This window comes from Xyrauchen texanus, chromosome 21 (assembly GCF_025860055.1).
Source record: "Xyrauchen texanus isolate HMW12.3.18 chromosome 21, RBS_HiC_50CHRs, whole genome shotgun sequence".
NCBI lineage: Eukaryota > Metazoa > Chordata > Actinopteri > Cypriniformes > Catostomidae > Xyrauchen > Xyrauchen texanus.
Genome location: NC_068296.1, coordinates 2,709,363 through 2,727,398, shown reverse-complemented (window position 1 = coordinate 2,727,398; position 18,036 = coordinate 2,709,363). Strand labels below are relative to the sequence as shown.

Here is an 18,036-nt window from a genome sequence, read left to right as displayed (position 1 = left end):
CTTGCATTATTTAACAAAGCTTAGAAGCATTGACATGTAAAATTAACATTTTACAGTATAAAAGTGAAGGAGACTTTACAAGGTCAAAAAGATGAAGACAGTCAAAATAATTTGCTGTAAAGGTGATAGATCGTACAGTGATGTAATTATATTACAGCTGGATATAATAGAGATTATAGAATAAATCATCAGTTTGATAGACTGTGTTTCTTCTTTTGTTCCCATAGTTTTAGTTACTGCCTCAGATGAGATTAATACCTTGCTTAATTATTTTAAATATATTTATATATAGACTCCAAAGTTACTCCATAATGGGGCTGGACCAACTCCAAAAAGGGGTGGAGTTACTCCATAATGGGGCTGGACCAACTCCAAAAAGGGGTGGGGTTATTCCATAACGGGGTTGGACCAACTCCAAAAAGGGCTGGAGTTACTCCATAATGGGGCTGAACCAACTCCAAAAAGGGGTGTGAGTTACTCCATAATGAGGCTGGGCAACTCCGAAAAGGGGTGGAGTTACTCCATAATGGGGCTAGGACAACTCCAAAAAGGGGTGGGGTTATAAAGGCACTTTTCCACGGCAAGTTACGGCTTGACTCGACTCGACTCTACATGCTTTGCTTTTACATTTCTTGCATTTCCACTGCAGTTTAGTGCCGCCTCAACGTGGGTGGGATTAAAGGCTGATCGCCATAGTTGCGCCGCCTCTACTGCTGTGACATCATCTTAAAAGCGACACAAACATTACTGACCATAAACAATAACACGACCGCTAGCTGTTAGCTACTAGCTCATTGTGCTGCATAAAGCAGTTGTTGCATGGTGATTTTACACAAGTGTAACTGTTAAATTGGCCTGGTTGTTTTAGAAGCTTCCAGTAGCTGCTCAACTAAATAAAGTGAAGCTTGCAAGAAGAGTATAGAGTTAACATAACAAAACGTACCATCCTCCATCGTGGATCAACACCAGTCCAGGGCACTCTCCCTCCCATTGCTCGCCGGTCTAGATAGCGTCCATTTGGTCAAACCACCTCCACTTTTCCTTGATGGTTCGGTCGTCACTTTTAAGCGTTTATAACTTTTCCCTACACTGTTGGTAGGTCCGGTGGTAGCCGTGTGCGGTCAACAGCGGAGACACTTCCTCAGAGACTTTTTCGTTTCGTTCATCGCTAATGAGTGGACCATCTGCATCTTGTTTATTGACCACGGCGTGGTTTTGCGCACAGCCATTTCTTTTTACAATTCGAAAGTCGCATGAACAAATTATACTGCTATCGCTGTTGCTAACTTTAGAACTAGCGGGTTGATGTCACGTGTCGGAAATCCAGTGACGCCAGTAGTGACGATTCTCTCAGACCAATCAGTGATCTGCAGGATTTTGACATCACATTTAGTATCGGTTCGGCTTGCTTGGAACCTCGATCGAGGTGGTACTAAAAAGAGTATCAGGTACCAGGTACTATCCACAGTGGAAAACCCCCAAAAAAGCGAGCAGAGTCAAGTTGAGTCGAGTTGTACCGTGCAGTGGAAAAGTAAAGCAAAGATCGAATTATATCTTCATGGTGCTAACCCTAAACAAAATGAGCTGGAAGCCCTCCCCAGCACCACCCTAGATCTGGCCCTTAAGCTAATACAATAAGTTCAACTCAAGTCAATATTTCTTGTGCAGTTATTTATTTATTTTGCGAGTAGTATTGTAATAAGCAGGATAATGAGCAGTGAGATCACAAAATAAACCCTGACAGAGTAAGACCCCTCAGCTTCGCGTTTCAGTCTTGACCACCTTGACGGGTTTATTTTTCGATAACAACCACTGACTGATCATTATGCCTTACATACAGTTGTTAAAGTAGCATATTAATAATAAATGGTCTTATTAACGTTTAAAAGCAAGGAGAAAACACTTCCCATCAGGGCTGGGTATAGATGCAGATTTCCCGATTCGAATCAATATTGTTTCATATTGGTATATTTCACATATAATGTCCCTTTTTTTGAAATTCTCTCCCAGCTAATGCTGTCAATTATACAGGGGAACTTTTAACTAGGTACATTGTGAAAATATACATTTTACAAATTATATTTGTATTTGTTTTTCATCATTTAGGTCACATTTGAGCGTTTTAAAAGTGTAAAAACCCATGTCTTCCGTCAATAAATAGTATATATATTGCATATATTATATTTTGTTACATGTTGATTCTTTCAAGTACAATTTATACTATTTACACGTATTTGCATTGATTTGTAGAATGTGCTAAAAATCTGTACTGTCTCTTTAAGAAAACCAGCATTTCTGTAAATGAGCACATATTAATGAGAGAGGACTCCAATGGCTTCCTTACCTCATCCGTGCTATTCGTGATTAGAATTAAATTTTTATATTTGTTATATATTTTTGGTCAATTGGCTGTAAAGGACAGAAAGGATATTAAGAGACATTATTCAATGCCAGACTGATTGCATGGATACCGTCTTTGGACACATTACACAACACACGATGAAACGATGCTGAACTTCTTAGCTAATATACTTCTCAATCACTGGTGAGTGAAATCTGAACATTTACCAGCCAGTGGCCTTATCGCAGACATTTTAGTCGCATAGCATGAGATTTGGTCTCATATTTAAGAAGAGCTGCGCATATAGTAAAAGATCAATCGTTAAGATTTAAGAATTGGTTTCGAGATCATTCAAGTGCAGATCACAGCTCATCGGAAAATCAATATTATTTCCCAATCCTACTTCCCATTTGTCATGTTGACAAATGCTGTGCATCCAATCAAACTCCAGAGTATTTAGCCAAAAATCCATCTGTTGCTAGGTAGAACAGGAGTTAAAGCAAATGCCAACATGGACAGGTGACCCCCATCCTTATAAACCTCCAAAATGAACAACCGTGATACCCAAAGTAGTATCTGGGTGCTGAAGCAAAACCAGAGCAGTGTGATTGATATGTTGAAGATTGACTATATTTTAATCAACTACTGTTTTGGTGACATGATGTCAATTAACTTGATGTCAAACTTTTAAAATGCATTTAAATGCCAATACAATCGCTGATTAGCATGGTTTTAGCATTTGAAAGGGTTTTTCAAATGTCTTAATGCTGCCTTTTGCTAAAGACTATATATCATGTCTATCATAAATGTTGCCAAATGTGTGATTAAGAAAAGCAGCTGTATGAAATGATTCTATAACACCAAATACCAACCTCTTATTATAAAACAACGTTCATAAGTGCTAGCTTTATAGCTAAAAGATGCATAATAAGCCCATTGTAGACTCTTTCTACTTTTTTCAGGATAATTGTTAGGTGCATTTAAAACCAAATGCCATCTAAAGTCTTGTGGTATACTTTGAGCATATTAAGATTCGATTCGATGTTTTGGGTCGCAGGGTATTAGTTGAATGTTAATTGTGAACTTTTGGCTTATAAGTCAATTGTTTCACTGCAGACACTGAGGGCATCTATCTGCCTGCAAGCATTAATGAATTCTGCATGACTGGCGAGCTCATCTCCATGAGAATGCGTCTCTACATCTAGGCTCTCTCTGGAAGAAGTAGAGCCCAAGGTTGTGTACCGTTTGTGGAGTTGCTGACATGTGTGAGAGCTGGGGTGGTGACTGCTCTGGGAGCGTTGTGTCGAATTTAACCCACTGCAATACACTGCGTCCTGAGTGAGTGACGGTCTCTCTGCTATAGTGTCCCATTGCTGGGGTCGATTGGGCACAGGACTAGGGTCCACAACCCCACACGAGGCAGTGCGGTACAAGTTGGGTTCGGTGGAGTTTCCCCAGCAGGGCTGTCCATCTGGAGGCCCACGTGTGCTGAGAGAGAGCCTGGAAGAGCCAAAGAGGCTATGCTGGAACAGAGCCTCGCTGTTCAATGCCTCGTCAATGCTCCGTCGCAGGTCAATGGGCGAAGGAGGCCGAAGATCCACCGTGGAGTCACCATCCAAGCTTTCAAGCTTTGTGGTTTGCGTGATCTGTATGGGAAGCTCACGTTGAGGGCTGCTGGGATAGTGGAGATCCAAACCATCGGATTCACTATGTGGTAACTCCACCAGGGTGTAGAGTGGCACACTTTCACTTTCCTGCCGTACAATGTTCTCTGCAGTCCGTACTGACCAGCCACAGCGACTAGAGAGAATGGAGGGTTTGGCTGAGGATATGTCATCCTCTGTTGGTGACTTTTTGAAGAGCCAGCGGCAGCCTCCAGGTTTAGAAAGGGGCATTCCACACCAAAGAAGTGGGTGAGTGATTGCGAGAGCAAGAGTGAGACACATGCCAGCTTCACACACTCTGCAGCTGAGCTGAAAACCCCACCAGGGCCACGGCATCAGGCCGATCATGGCGGTCTCGTTAAGTCCTACTGCATTCAGCATGGCGTAGAGTCTTAGGCCGGCACATGCTAGAAGAAATAGGGCAGAGAACACTCCCGCCCTGGCCGCCCTTTCCCACATATGTGCCTCTGTGAACGGACATCGGCTGGCGTGGCAGGCCGGATGCTCCGGCGAATTCTCGCTAAGCTGGTAGATGTGCTTGGTACCCGCATGGGCGCAGAAGTACAAAAGCAGGTACGTGAGTGACAAGAGAGTGGACATCAAACAGAAGGCTGTAGGCGGAATCAGAGGCGCAACTTTGAGGGTGGGAAACAGCTGCAGTATCGCCATGGAAACCATGGAAACCGTGACATGCAGCAGCACCAGTGCAGCCAACAGGTAGGAGCTGCGCTGTAGAGTGTTTTGGGTCAGTAGCTGTGTGCAGGAGCGCGTGGTAAGCAGTAGCAACAGCAATCCAAATGCTGCCGTAAGACAAGGATAGGCGGATTCCTGCAGCAGTCGTGCCCAGGCAACCGGGATGCGCTCTTGTTGGCCGTATGGGTCATAGAGCAGCCACAAAGAGCGACTGGAACCAATCAGCAGTTGGAGGAAGTGGAGAAGGCTGAAGTGGGCACAGCCAGAGGGCCAACGCAAGGGCAGACACATCAGGCTTAGTGCAGACAGTGCAGCCACGAGCAAGAACACGCAACCGAGACCGTAAACCTGCAACTCCCATGCAAGGCCCCATGTCGCCATGGCGGCGTTCCAGTCTGTGAGCAGAGGGACTAGTAGAGGTGGAGTCAGAGCATCGATGGGTGGGGTTATGACTTCAGGGGGTGTGGTTTCAGAAACAGGGGGTGGAGTTGACAGAGTGTTGTTAGTTGAAGCATGATTCCTGAAAGAGTCAGAGGGCTGACAGATCCCATTGGCAACCAGGTTGCAGTCTGTGGTGGACTCATGCCAGTCTGCAGCTGGAGACGCTGAAAGAGAACAAATAAGTAAGAGTGCATTTAGAACAGGTGAGCATGGTGGACTACTAGGAAGTGAAACATTTTTCAGACTTTTTTTTTAATTTGTCTACTTACAGTGTCCAACAGTGAATGTACATGGTCATTTCCAGCACATCTCAAAGTCTGTTTTTGTGTTTTATAGAGTACAACAGTCTGGTTCCGGAAGTAAAAATCCCATTAATTTATCCCATAGGCGAATTGATTTTCAACAATAACAATTAAAATAGCTCGGAGCTCTAACGGGAGCTCCGAGCAGTGTTGGGAAGGTTACTTTGGAAACGTAATAGTTTACAGATTACAAGTTACCCTATTTAAAATGTAATTGTAATAAGTAGTGTAACTATTTCAGTTACTCTATTAAATTAATGTAACTGATTACATTTGATTACTTTTTGATTACTTTTCTAATTTTCTAACGAATGTTTTGAACTGTTTCAACATTTAAACCAGGCAGGGTTAACCTTACAGTAGTACTCAATACTGATTACTGAAGATTATAATAATTAAATTTTAAAGCACAGCCACCACAAAATCAGACTTTAGCACCTCTTTTTACTTTGAGAGGTTACATACAGGTTTAAAATCATTGGTGCCCTGAATTTCACAACTCAATGACCTTGTGAGTCATTAATGTAGGTTATGCTACAATGCTTCAAAAAGGAAAAATGTTAGTTATATTTCTGTCAAAGGGTTCATAAATAGATGTGTGGCTGGAAAAGTCATCTTTAGGCAAAGCAACAAATTAATATTACTCAACATATCCCAGCTTTTTACAGAAAATATTCAGATGTAACCCCCTTTGTAATCGTTAACATTTTCATAAGTAACTGTAATTTAATTACATATTTTTGATCAGTATCTGTAACAGATTACAGTTACATTTATTTGTAATTAAATTATGTAACACTGTTACATGTAACTTGTTACTCCCCAACACTGGCTCCGTGGTTGTACATCGAGGGTACATGTTTCCGTTGAAGCCATTCATCTGCGTTATTTCAACCTCATTGTTAAAAAATCGTGTTTGATAGTGGGATTCATGGTAAAAAACTACTTTACCCATGGTACAGCAGAGAACACTTCACCAATCAGAGAACTGCGGCCAACAAAGCCAGCAAAATGTGCTTCAGATCGACTGCCCACTCCCATGACATACTGTGAATGACGCAATCGAGTCAGTGTCTCTTCACCCTTAAAGGAATATTCCGGGCTCAGTAAAAGTTAAGCTCATTTGACAGCATTCGTGTCTTAATGTTAATTACCACCAAAATTCTCTTTTAAAACAGCAAAATGTAATTTGCTAACGTAGACGCCGGTTCGAGTCCCGTACAGAGCAGGTAGAACAGGAGCATCACAGTGGTGCCGTGACCCGGATGGGAGTGAGGTTTAGGGGGGGTGAGTGTAACGGGGGCCAGCTGATAGATAGCTGTGCAATGTATACAAACCTCACTTGTAGCCTTTAGCCTCCTTGTTAGCACACCCGCCTCCCATGCCAGAGATGCCGGTTCGAGTCCCGTACGGAGCGGGTAGAACAGGAGCATCACAGTGGTGCCGTGACCCGGATGGGAGTGAGGTTTAGGGGGGTGAGTGTAACGGTGGCCAGCTGATAGATAGCTGTGCAATGTGTATAAACCTCACTATCCTGACCTCAAGGGGTGCACATTGAAGTCCCTTAAGTTGAAGAAACGTGTATCCAAACATCCATCGTTTCATATAGCAAATAGCTATAATTTTTGTGTGAAGTATTCTTGTAACATTTGCTTTAGCTCATCTCTACACTCTTAACTTTAAACTACTTTCTCCAGTTGAACTGCCTCTGAATAAACTTGAATACCGTCTTACGTGCATTCATAAGAGACAAAGCACTAAACACAAAGCTGATATCCTCCAAAAGCAGGATATTAAGTTCTTTGTGAAGCACATAATGAAGTTACACTCTTCACACAGCTCCAGGGTATTTATACTGCAGAGAAAACAACAAACCACACACCGATGTTTCTAATAGAGTCCTGTCAACATCTAGAGGTATGCAAATGATCCAAAGCTGGAGGTAAGTAGATTACTTTGCAGGGGCTGTTTATGATAGCGAACGCAGCATTTCTCTGCAGTACAAACCTCGGCAGTAATATCAGGCACCGCTTTATGAATTGGCTGGGGGAGATGTGGAAGTAGGCTGCTGTAAATGGGTCGCACACATCCTACCCGACACACATTCACAAATGGAACAGATAAGAGGGCATTGACCCTGTTGCCATTCTCATACGTGGGACTATTTAAGAACTAGAAACTGGCACACTTTCGTGACATTGCGTCACTTAAATACCGGCACATGAAAGAATCAGGGGAACTATGGAGAGTTTCAGAAAACAGCTCATTTTTACTAATACTAATACTATGCTAATTGATGATCAAAAGGCTAAGGGATTGATTAGTATAGATCATTAGTTATATGTTCTGCATGAGTAATGTTACAGAAGGTACAGGGCCTAAAATTCAGAGTCAGCATTTCTCCTTACGCAGGTGTTTTAAGGTCGAAGGATCTGGTTGAGTTTAACCTCTAAGGATTGAATGCTGACCTTCATATCACTTAACACGTAACACTTAAAAGGAATGTTCTAGGTTCAATACAAGTTCAGCTCAATGGACAGCATTTGTGGTATAATGTTGATAAATACAACAATCTGGGTTACAGTGAGGCACTTCTAATGGAAGTCTATGGGGCTAGTCTATAAACGCTAAAATGCACACTGTTTTAAAAGTATAGCCGCAAGACATGAACATTATAAGTGCTACCATGATTTAAATGTGTATTTTAATGTTTATGGACTGGCCCCATTCACCATTATGAGAGCCTCACTGTAACTACAACCAGGGCTGGACTGGTAATCTGGCATACCGGCATTTTCTCGGTGGGCCGACGCACTTTGGTGCCGATCAGGGGCGGACTGGCCATCGGGAGAACCGAGTGGGCCGATGGGTCAGATGTGAAACGTGCCGAATGGGCCGCGATAAGCTCAAATGAGCTGCCGCGTTATGCAGAACGGACCACAAATGGCGCTTAGATATGCAGAAATGGCACCCCCCGCTCAACAACTTTTGGGCCTGTTACCATGTAAAATCCCGGGACGATCTCTCTTCCCAGTCCAGCCCTGACCACAACAAGTCTAAATTATTTTCACTGTAACTAACTCTATGCCACAAGTGCTGTCAATTGAGCTTGACTTGTATTTAACCCCGAATATTCCTTTAAAGTCTCTGATGGTTGTTTTACATCAATGACAGGTTTATTTACCAAAGTACCGCATTTAATTGTGTTAAAAAGAGCCTAAACAGAACTTTTCGAGATGCATTAAATAAATCTCATTATTGGTGCTACTTAAAGCAAGCATTTCTGTTCCGATTAACTAAATACTACATAACTGTGACTCCAGCCAGGTCTCCTAAGCAACCGAATTGGCCAGGTTGCTAGGGAGGGTAGAGTCGCATGGGGTAACCTCCTCGTGGTCGCTATAATATGTGGTTTGCTCTCGGTGGGGCGCGTGGTGAGTTGTACGTGGAAGCCGCGGAGAATAGTGTGAAGCCTCCACACACGCTAGGTCTCCACGGTAACACGCTCAACAAGCCACGTGATAAGATGCGCGGATTGATGGTCTCAGACACGGAGGCAACTGAGATTTCGTCCTCCACCACCCGGATTGCAACACCACCACGAACACTTAGAGCACATTGGGCTTTCCAAATTGGGGAGAAAATACGCATTCGTGTTTGTTTCACACTTGTTGTTGTTTTAATAGTCACATTTTACTACATAAAGGTGCAATGCTAATTTCAGCATCATGTAATATCTCAAAGGTTACAGAAAACTTCTCTGGTAACAAATAATGCCTACAATACAATAGAGGTCATTCTAAGAATGAATGCTTCAGTACCTGGAGGACGTGTTTCAGTGACCTTGATCACATTGGCGGTCGTTTGCGCATTTTGCTTCTTTGTCATTCGTTCTACTGCCTCAGTTTTCACCCCGTCCTCTCTTTTACTGTCAGGTCTTTTCAAATTCCGACTAACTGAGGGAGAAAGAGAGAATAAGATTAGAAAACTGTTCTTAAAGGGATAGTTCAGTCAAAAATACTCTCCTTTGTGTTCTGACACGTATGACTTACTTTTTTCTGTGGACCACAAAAGGAGATATTAGGCCTCAGTCACCATTTACTTTCATTGTATGGAACAAATAAATAAATAAAAAGATGTTATGAAATTAAAATGTTGACTGAGATTAGCATACTTCTCCTTTTGTATCCTTTCTGGTCTTCAATCAGCCAAAAAGTGGTTGTCCACAAATCGCAGGGTTGGCCGATTGATTCCTGGCCCACACGACTCCATATGCCGAAGTGTCCTTGGGCAAGACACTGAACCCCTAGTTGCTCCCAATGGCAGGCTAGCGCCTTGGTGTGTGAATGTGTGTGTGTGAATGGGTGAAGGAGACACCATGTAATGCACTTTGAATACTGCTAAGGTTAAAAAGGCACTATATAAGCGCAGACCATTTACACATGTTTGGAATGACAAGAGTAAATAATGAATTTTCGTATTAGGGAGAACTAGACCTTTTAACAGCTATATTGCATGCTAGATCAGTTTGAGACAGATGCACTTTGATTGCTATAGTTCGAACAAAAGTATCTATAGAATATGATGTACAGCTAGAGTCACTAGGGGCCTTGTATTCCACACTTATCTCTAGTTCTGGAATACTGATGTGTTCACTGCAGCTTGAGGGACATCAGGTAAGGCACACTTAACTGCTAAACAGTAAACTTATAGCAGAATGAGGATGCAATATTGCTGTAGACATTAAACAATGGGCTGTTCCTCCTTTTTTAACTGCAGTAATCAATTCTGGATGTAACAATAGTAATTCCCAAATTCCCAAAGAGGCAAGGAGTCTAGATAAGGCGTAATAGACTTTCTCTTTGAGTTGTTATCGATAAGAAGTACCTCGGTCTTATCTTTGTTCTCAGAACATCCACATGGGCTCTCTATCGGAGTCTGGTGCAAGTGACCAGTAGAGTTGTGTATCATTTGCATATTGCTGAAAATAGATGTTATATCAATTAAAAGCAACAGCTAATTGAAGCATATGTAAGTAAAATAGTAATGGGCCTAGAACGGAGCCTTGCGGAACACCACAAGATTTCCCATGAAGTTGTGTGTTCCCAATGCAACATAGTAGTCCCTGCTGCTTAAATAGGACCTAAACCAGTCCAGGACTGGGCAATACACAGCAGTTGGTGGACAGAAAGACACATGCTAACTATGAAAGTAATTTTATCACTGAAGAATGCATTTTCTAGCAGAGAAAATTCTAGATTTCTAGCTCACTTCATTATTTAGTATGTTTAAGTTATTTTTAGAGATTAACTGTTAGCTTTGAACACTTTCACTGCCTTTCTACATTTTCTACAGTCTCTTCTCAATTTTACAATGGAGGAACTATTTCTCTAGGGGCTTTAGTGGTCCCAAAGTGGTCTTTATAAAGAGTCAATATATATTTACACACCCTGAGACTAAGCTGTCCACTAGATTGTCTAAGGAGGGAGAGGTGATATGAGCTCAGGAAGGTCACAGCAGTATCAGCAGATAGAGACAGTCCTCGTATCACTCACGGTGCTGGTACATACAGGTACGAACTTACATTTCGAAGAAGACACAACAGTGGTCAGAAATGCCAACAGCAGCGATCTGAGGTTCATTAATGGTTGAACCATACTGTATGAAATCACAAGATCCAAGAACCAGCCACATGGCCATGTTTGTGTGTGGAGCCAGATACATGCTGCATAGTGCATAAGACCATGGCTTTCACTTTTCTGTGTAACACAGAGATGATCATTAGAATAACAACCTCAGTCATCATTCACTTTCATTGCATCTTTTTTTCCATACAATGGACATGAATGGTGGCTGAGGCTGGCATTCAAATACAGTGACATATCAATGTAACGAGAGCCAGCTGGTAGATAGCTGTGCAGTGTATAAACCTCACTCTCCTGACCTCAAGAGGTGCACTAGCGACTGATGTTAGAGGCTGTAGCCTTTAGCCTCCTTGTTAGAGCACCTGCCTCCCACGCCAGAGACGTTGGTTCCAGTCCCATACAGAGTGGGTGGAACAAGAGCGTCACATCAAGATATCCTTGTTCTGTTTGATCTTTTAGAAATAACTGACCTACTTGTGATATAAAATTGGCACATTTAACAATATGATAACAAAACAGAACCACGTGTTCTTCGAAAGGACATATGTTGGGCACCAGATGAGCACGATCCAACATAAACCAGCCTTACTAAACAAGAAAATTCATAGTACATCAGTCCAATGAAATAACACATAGGTTTTGCATGTAAAGGTGTGTTCAAGTCATGTCGGAATAATCATATTTACGAGTTTACACATGAATGGCACCACGAATTCGGAATTACTGTACCAGTGGGAACTCAAGATATTCTTCGTGCTCCGACTTTCCGAGTTGGGGGGATCATGGTGAAATCACATAGTATTGACGACTGCTGACAAACTTTGCACGAGGTTTTGAAGGCAACATAAGTACAGATAGACATTTACATGATATCCATTCAATTGAAAGTTGGCTCTTAAGTATCATTAATTTCATTACCTGTAAAGGCATCTGTCAAATCCTTTGTTTCCTCAGATGACCACAGATAGTCTGTCAACCCTCTTGGCAAATTGGTACCATCTAAGGTTCCTCTGGCATATGGTGTCTGAGTGGTACCTGAGGACTGGTAAAGTGTCTGGTAAATGTTAAATCTCTTTTCAGATGTACTCTGCCCAGCTTGAGACGTAAATGTCTCTGTATTCCAAACTATAGGTGTCTTAAACTCCATACTCCACGTCTGAGAGTTTGGGTAAGTTGAAGGCTGCAGTGTTGTAAATGAAGACGTTTCAGATGATTGGTCAATACGGCCTTGTCTGCTAAGATCAGGCCAATCGTAATGCTTCCATTTGAGGTCCCTCTTCATCCTGCTGGATGTCTGAAGGAATATCAGTCTCAGTGAAAGTCTTGGTCCATGGAGTTCTTGAAGCAGAACGTTTTGACAAACCATGGTCACCCATAGAGACCTCTGGACTCTGATGGTCTTTGCTAGCCTCCTCTGACTGTAATACACTTAGGAATAAATGGAGGATGGTTGGAGTAGTCACTTCCATTTTGTTGGTCCGGGGCGTCCATGGTGGGCTGCTCGCTGGCTCTGTGAATTTGTCCGTATTGGTCCAAGAGTGGGATCTGCCATCTTTATTTAGAGATACAGCAGATAGGGTACCATATAGCGAAAAACCGAAGACTAGCAGGAGTGCGTTATATTGAGGTGTCATGCTGACACTCCTCAGAAGACATTAAACCTCACAAAGTCCATTTGACTCTTACACTCTCCTTTGGTTTTGAACCTGAGGAACACATAAGATTAACAAAATTAAGAGCCAAGTAATAGTACAACAGTGCCTGCTCACTTTTTAATAAAAATATTTTGTGTTCAAAACAAGTTTAGCTCAATCAACAGCATTTATGGCATAATGTTGATTACCACAAAAACTATTTCGACTCGTCTCTACATTTCTTTAAAAAAAGCAAAAAGCGAGGTTACAGTGAGGCACTTACAATGAAAGTGAATGGGGACAGTTTTTGGTGGGTTTAAATGCAGAAATGTGAAGCTTAATTGTATATAAGCACTTTCTTTAATTATTATATTAAAACATGTGAATTATTTGAGCTGTAAAGTTGTTTAAATAATAATTTTTATGGTTGTTTTAGAGGTTAAAGCATGATGTCGTCATGGTTACGAAGTTGTACAATTGGAAAATGTTTATTGTTTGAGTATTTTAACATTTACGTATTGGCCCAATTGACTTCCATTGTAAGTGTCTCACTGTAACCTCGATTGGAAAAATTTAAAACAATGTATTTAAATTTTATTGCAAAATATTCAGAGATATATCAGTAGTTTGAGAGTGTAGGGAGAGCAACTCGATTGCATCATTCACAGTGCATCATGGGAGCGGGCGGTCACTGCAGAGCTCTTTTGATGCACTTTGTTCGCCGCAGTGCTCCAATTGGTGGATCATTCCTTTTCAGGATCATGCAGTTCTTCACTGGGAATTCACTTCTTGAACCAGTGGACTGTTGTGCTCTATTAGCTACAACCAGAAACCGATTAAAAAACAAAAACTAGGGCTGTCGATTTAACAGGTTAATTTGATTAATTATATAAAAAATAACACATTAAAAAAAATGTACGCAATTAATTATGTCCCCTGCACGTAATTGGAAAAAATCCTGAGAAGTACCATCTGTTTTCTCCAGAGGGCAGTAAGCGAAACTTCAGCTGTATAGGCAACATGCAGCTTATACAGAGAACAAAGCAACTCTTTTGCTTCCCCAACCACTGCCCGATGAAATTATGTAATACTACAAAAAGTACTGAAAATCCCAATTTGAATATCTAATTCCCAATACTTAGTAGGTCCTCGTGGTGGCGCGGTTACTCACCTCAATCTGGGTGGTGGAGAACAAGTCTCAGATACCTCCACTTCTGAGACCGTCAATCCGCGCATCTGATCACGTGACTCGTTGTGCATGACACCACGGAGACTCACAGCATGTGGAGGCTCATGCTACTCTCCACGATCCACACACAACTCACCACACGCCCCATTGAGAGCGAGAACCCCTAATCGTGACCACGAGGAGGTTACCCCATGTGACTCTACCCTCCCTAGCAACCGGGCCAATTTGGTTGCTTAGGAGACCTGGCTGGAGTCACTCAGCATGCCCTGGATTCAAACCCTCCATAGCAACTGTACTAATACGGTAGGGTGACCATACATCCTCTTTTTCCCGGACATGTCCTCTTTTTTTGGACCTGAAAATAGTGTCCTTCCGGGATTTATACATTTGCAAAAACGTCCGGGATTCGGCTTTAGTTGCATTATGATTTGCATCTGGTCAAAGACTTCAATGTGTGTGCGCTCATATCTGCATTGCTTTAAACCCTCTTTGTAAGTCCCGCCTTATCTCACACCAATAAGAGGTATGCAGCAACTATGGGCCAAATTCCTGCCTGTCAATCTGTCACAGCGCTGTTTTGTTCGGCATCAAACAGATGCTTGACAGTAGCAGCAAATAACAGCCCAAACGAGTCCAAACGAAAGTGCAAATATACAGAAGATTTGCCCAAAAAATTCCCATGCTTGCTACAATGTATGACATGTAAAGCTGCACTTATGTGTCAGTTGCTAATAAAGGTGCAAGTGATTTAGAAGCGCACATTAGCTCAGGGTCAGCAAAAGGTGAAAGTTCATCAGGTAAATTAACGGACTATAGGTCCGTTTTACAGGTCATTTTCATGGCCATTCAAAATATAGTAAGAGGTACACTCATGACATCGACATTCAAAATAATGTAGGAAATTTGTATTTATTTATATATACTTATGTTATCCTAACAGAGTGTCTTTTTCACTGTATTAAAGTTTGCATTCGTAGTAACACTGTTTTGAAGCCTATATACAGTTGCATTTAGTGGTGTGATGGAGCACGGTCAGTGTGATATGTCAGAGCGTACCACCATGTGTTGGTCAAAGCTTTCACTTTATAGACCACCAGTCCTAGTTGATTTCCCCTAGGGTCATGTGACCCATTTCACACACAAAAAAAGTAGTTTACAGAAAAGGACAAACACTCCAAACACAAACTAAACACATGAATATTAACACAACTGTCTGCTTTCTTATTCATACCAAATAGGCCTATATGATTTATACTTGTAGAAGAATTAAGATCAGTCGTAACTATAGAGAATTGAAGATATATTGCGACTGAAACAGTTCGTAAATCAATTAGACTTTCTTCACTGCTTTTATTCACAGTCTCTCAAATAATCTGACAGTTTCTGCCGTCTCTCTGGTTCTCTACGCTCTCTATTATTCACATTAACATTCTCTTATGCGCTCCTATCTGGCACCATCTCTGTCCCTTTAAATGGATGCAGCATTCATCATTAATGGTTGTGCAATAGAGAGAGTGAAAGATAAAGGTGCTGGTCCGCTTTACCAACCAGTGCAGCACTCACTGTTTTTGCATCTTCTCTTCAGCATCCAGTGACACTTTTTCACACAGCAGCATCTGAACTCACACAAACACATACAGACGCAAACTTTGATCTGGCTAAAAGAGAGGCGCTCACCCTGGGATGCATGGATGAAGAGTCTAAAATAGGAGTAATCCTTCTTCCTGCCATCCTGCTGCGGAAAAGATTTCACTCTGTGTGTGGCTGCGGATGAGTGTGTGTTTTAGCTCTCTCTCTCTCGCTCTCTCTCTAACACACACACACACACACACATGCTGTCTAACACACCCCCATCTCTCCTTTACATTAACTGTCTCTCTCATTAAGGCTTCAGATGTCTGATCTCTCTATTCTGAATCAGTTAAGCTGTGTTTTTCGTTTCCAGAGCTGGATTAGCCTTGGTCTTACAGTACATCATTGAGAAGAGAACACCAGACCAGCTTCATCAGAAAGACAATGCTGGTTGACCTGCTTTATCTTCTGTCCAACATCTAGACCGGCACTAACCTGCCTAAAGCAGTTTGGGTCAGCATAAAAATATCTTTGGTTTCTTTCAGCAGGGACAAAACGAAAACATTCCTATATTGTTGGTTTCAAGTGCAAAATGACGAAGCTCTTGTCCCAATTCATCTAGCCACATCAATGCACAACATTGAGTGTCATTTTCTGAATCCCTCAGAGAGAGGCAGAAATCAATGTCCAGCAATAAACCAGAGTTAAAAGACAGCGATTTTCATCATTTTCCCTCATGCATCTCCGTAAAAACATACAGTAAAGTTCAAGCTCCGAAAAGGACATAAAAGCAGCATAAAGGTAGTCCATACAAGTGGTGTGATCAATGTCTTCTAAAGCGATATAGAGCCGCATGTGTCGCTTATTCTTAATAACAGTGTGATTTTTGGACTCTTGAAAATCGTGATTTTGAATGCTTATTTAAAAAAAAAAAAATTGTGAATAAATAAAAGATACAAACCAAGTTTCAACATTATTTGTACTTCAGACCTTTGTTTAGTTGGACAAGAAAAACTAGATTCGTGTAACCCACGTTTGGATTTGGACCTTTGAAAATGGGCTAAATTTAACATTTTACTCATGGAGCCACATTGAGAGCCCCATATCTCTGGGATTTGACCATACAGGGCCTTAAAAATGAACATACAAAAAGGACAGTTTATTCTGAACCAGAATCTAAAAGTTTATTAAGATATCTTTAATACTTCTGGAGTTATAGACACTAACTTTGGAAAAACAGCAGAAAAAAGTGGTTTTCCCATTTTTGGACTCTCACCGTTGGCATATAATTCAACAAGATCTGCTCAAGTCTACTGATTTTAGTAATAGATCTACCAATCTCTGTGTAAACATAAAATAATAGGGCTGGGCAGAGAAATCGGCCCGGGACCTTAGTGTTCGCTGTCCTTTTCTGCACATCACAGCGCCATTTTGTGGTCCATTCTGCATAACACAGCAGCTCATTTTAGCTTATCCTAGCCCATTCAGGATAAGGGTCAAGGGCCTTGCTCAAGGGCCCAACAGTGGTGTCTTGGTGGTGTTGGGACTTAAACCCCCAACCTTCTGGTCAGTAACCCAGAGCCTTAACCGCTGAGCCACCACCGCCCCATTAACCTGGTAATCTGGCATACCGTGCCGGGTGTGCGGAATCACGGCCCAGCCCGTCCCCGCCCTCCGCCCTGCCACAGCATCTTATCTGTGCGTTTGGGACCGTGTTTAATTCAGTGCACCTTGCTTGTCTGACAACGAGTGTCTGTGCTCGCACTGGCTGCTGTCAATCAGGGCTGGACTGGGAAGAGAAATCGGCACTGGATTTTACATAGCAACTGGCCCAAAAGTTGTTGAGCAGGGTGTTGGGGGAGCGGGGGGGGGGTTCACTGTCCTTTTCTACATATCGCGGCGCCGTTTTGCCATCCGTTCTGCATAACCCGGAGCTCATTTTATCTTTTCGCGGCCCATTCGGCCCATTTCGCAGCTGACCAACTGGCGCGCTCGGTTATACTGATGGCCAGCCCACCCCTGAACGGCCCCAAAGTGTGTCGGCCCACCGGGAAAATACCCGGTATTCCAGATTACCCGTCCAGAACTCCTGTCAATCAAACACTGCGCTCTGTTTATCAGCTGCTCTCTTTTTGCAAATAATGAAACATACATCTTTACTCATGAAAGTACAAATTTGGAAAAAAGCTACTTAAGTACAGTAACAAAGTATTTGTATTTCCCTACTTTACACCAATGATATGTCGACTGTATAGATGCTGACTATGCCAGGAATGTTGCATTCAATCTCTTTACTAGATCTCTCTCTCTCTCTCTCTCTCTCTCTCTCTCTCAGTCAGAACATATCCAAATATCAGAGTTTTGTCTGAAGCTTGTTATGTTAACTCTTCTACCAGCCCAAGAGGTTGACTGAGTCAGCATGTGAATAGAGCAGAAGACAGTATATGAAGTTATAGTAAAGATAAGCAGAATTTATGGAATAATCTTGTACCTGCACAGATTCAACAAGTAAATGGTCTGCACTTATATAGCGCTTTAACCTTAGTAGTATTCAA

The 18,036-nt window shown here is 42.0% G+C and overlaps 1 protein-coding gene across 1 annotated transcript; it reads right to left on the bottom strand.

Annotated features, from left to right (window-relative positions):
• Nucleotides 1-498: 498 nt before the first annotated feature.
• Nucleotides 499-15,655, bottom strand: LOC127661226 (proline-rich transmembrane protein 4-like). Its single transcript, XM_052151841.1, has 4 exons — nucleotides 15,587-15,655; nucleotides 12,005-12,792; nucleotides 9,263-9,397; nucleotides 499-5,303 (listed from the first exon to the last, which is right to left on the bottom strand). Exons 2-4 carry the CDS (start codon nucleotides 12,450-12,452, stop codon nucleotides 3,433-3,435), a joined length of 2,454 nt encoding a protein of 817 aa, XP_052007801.1. The 5' UTR covers nucleotides 12,453-12,792; nucleotides 15,587-15,655; the 3' UTR covers nucleotides 499-3,432.
• Between the last annotated feature and the right edge of the window lie 2,381 nt (nucleotides 15,656-18,036).

Excerpts from the sequence above, each read along its gene's own strand:
- LOC127661226 (XM_052151841.1), bottom strand. The coding sequence starts at position 12,452 with ATGGTTTGTCAAAACGTTCTGCTTCAAGAACTCCATGGACCAAGACTT. Across the intron at positions 9,398-12,004 it reads TTTGACAGATGCCTTTACAG|TTAGTCGGAATTTGAAAAGA; the intron begins GTAATGAAATTA and ends TTTCTCCCTCAG. Across the intron at positions 5,304-9,262 it reads CACTGAAACACGTCCTCCAG|CGTCTCCAGCTGCAGACTGG; the intron begins GTACTGAAGCAT and ends GTTCTCTTTCAG.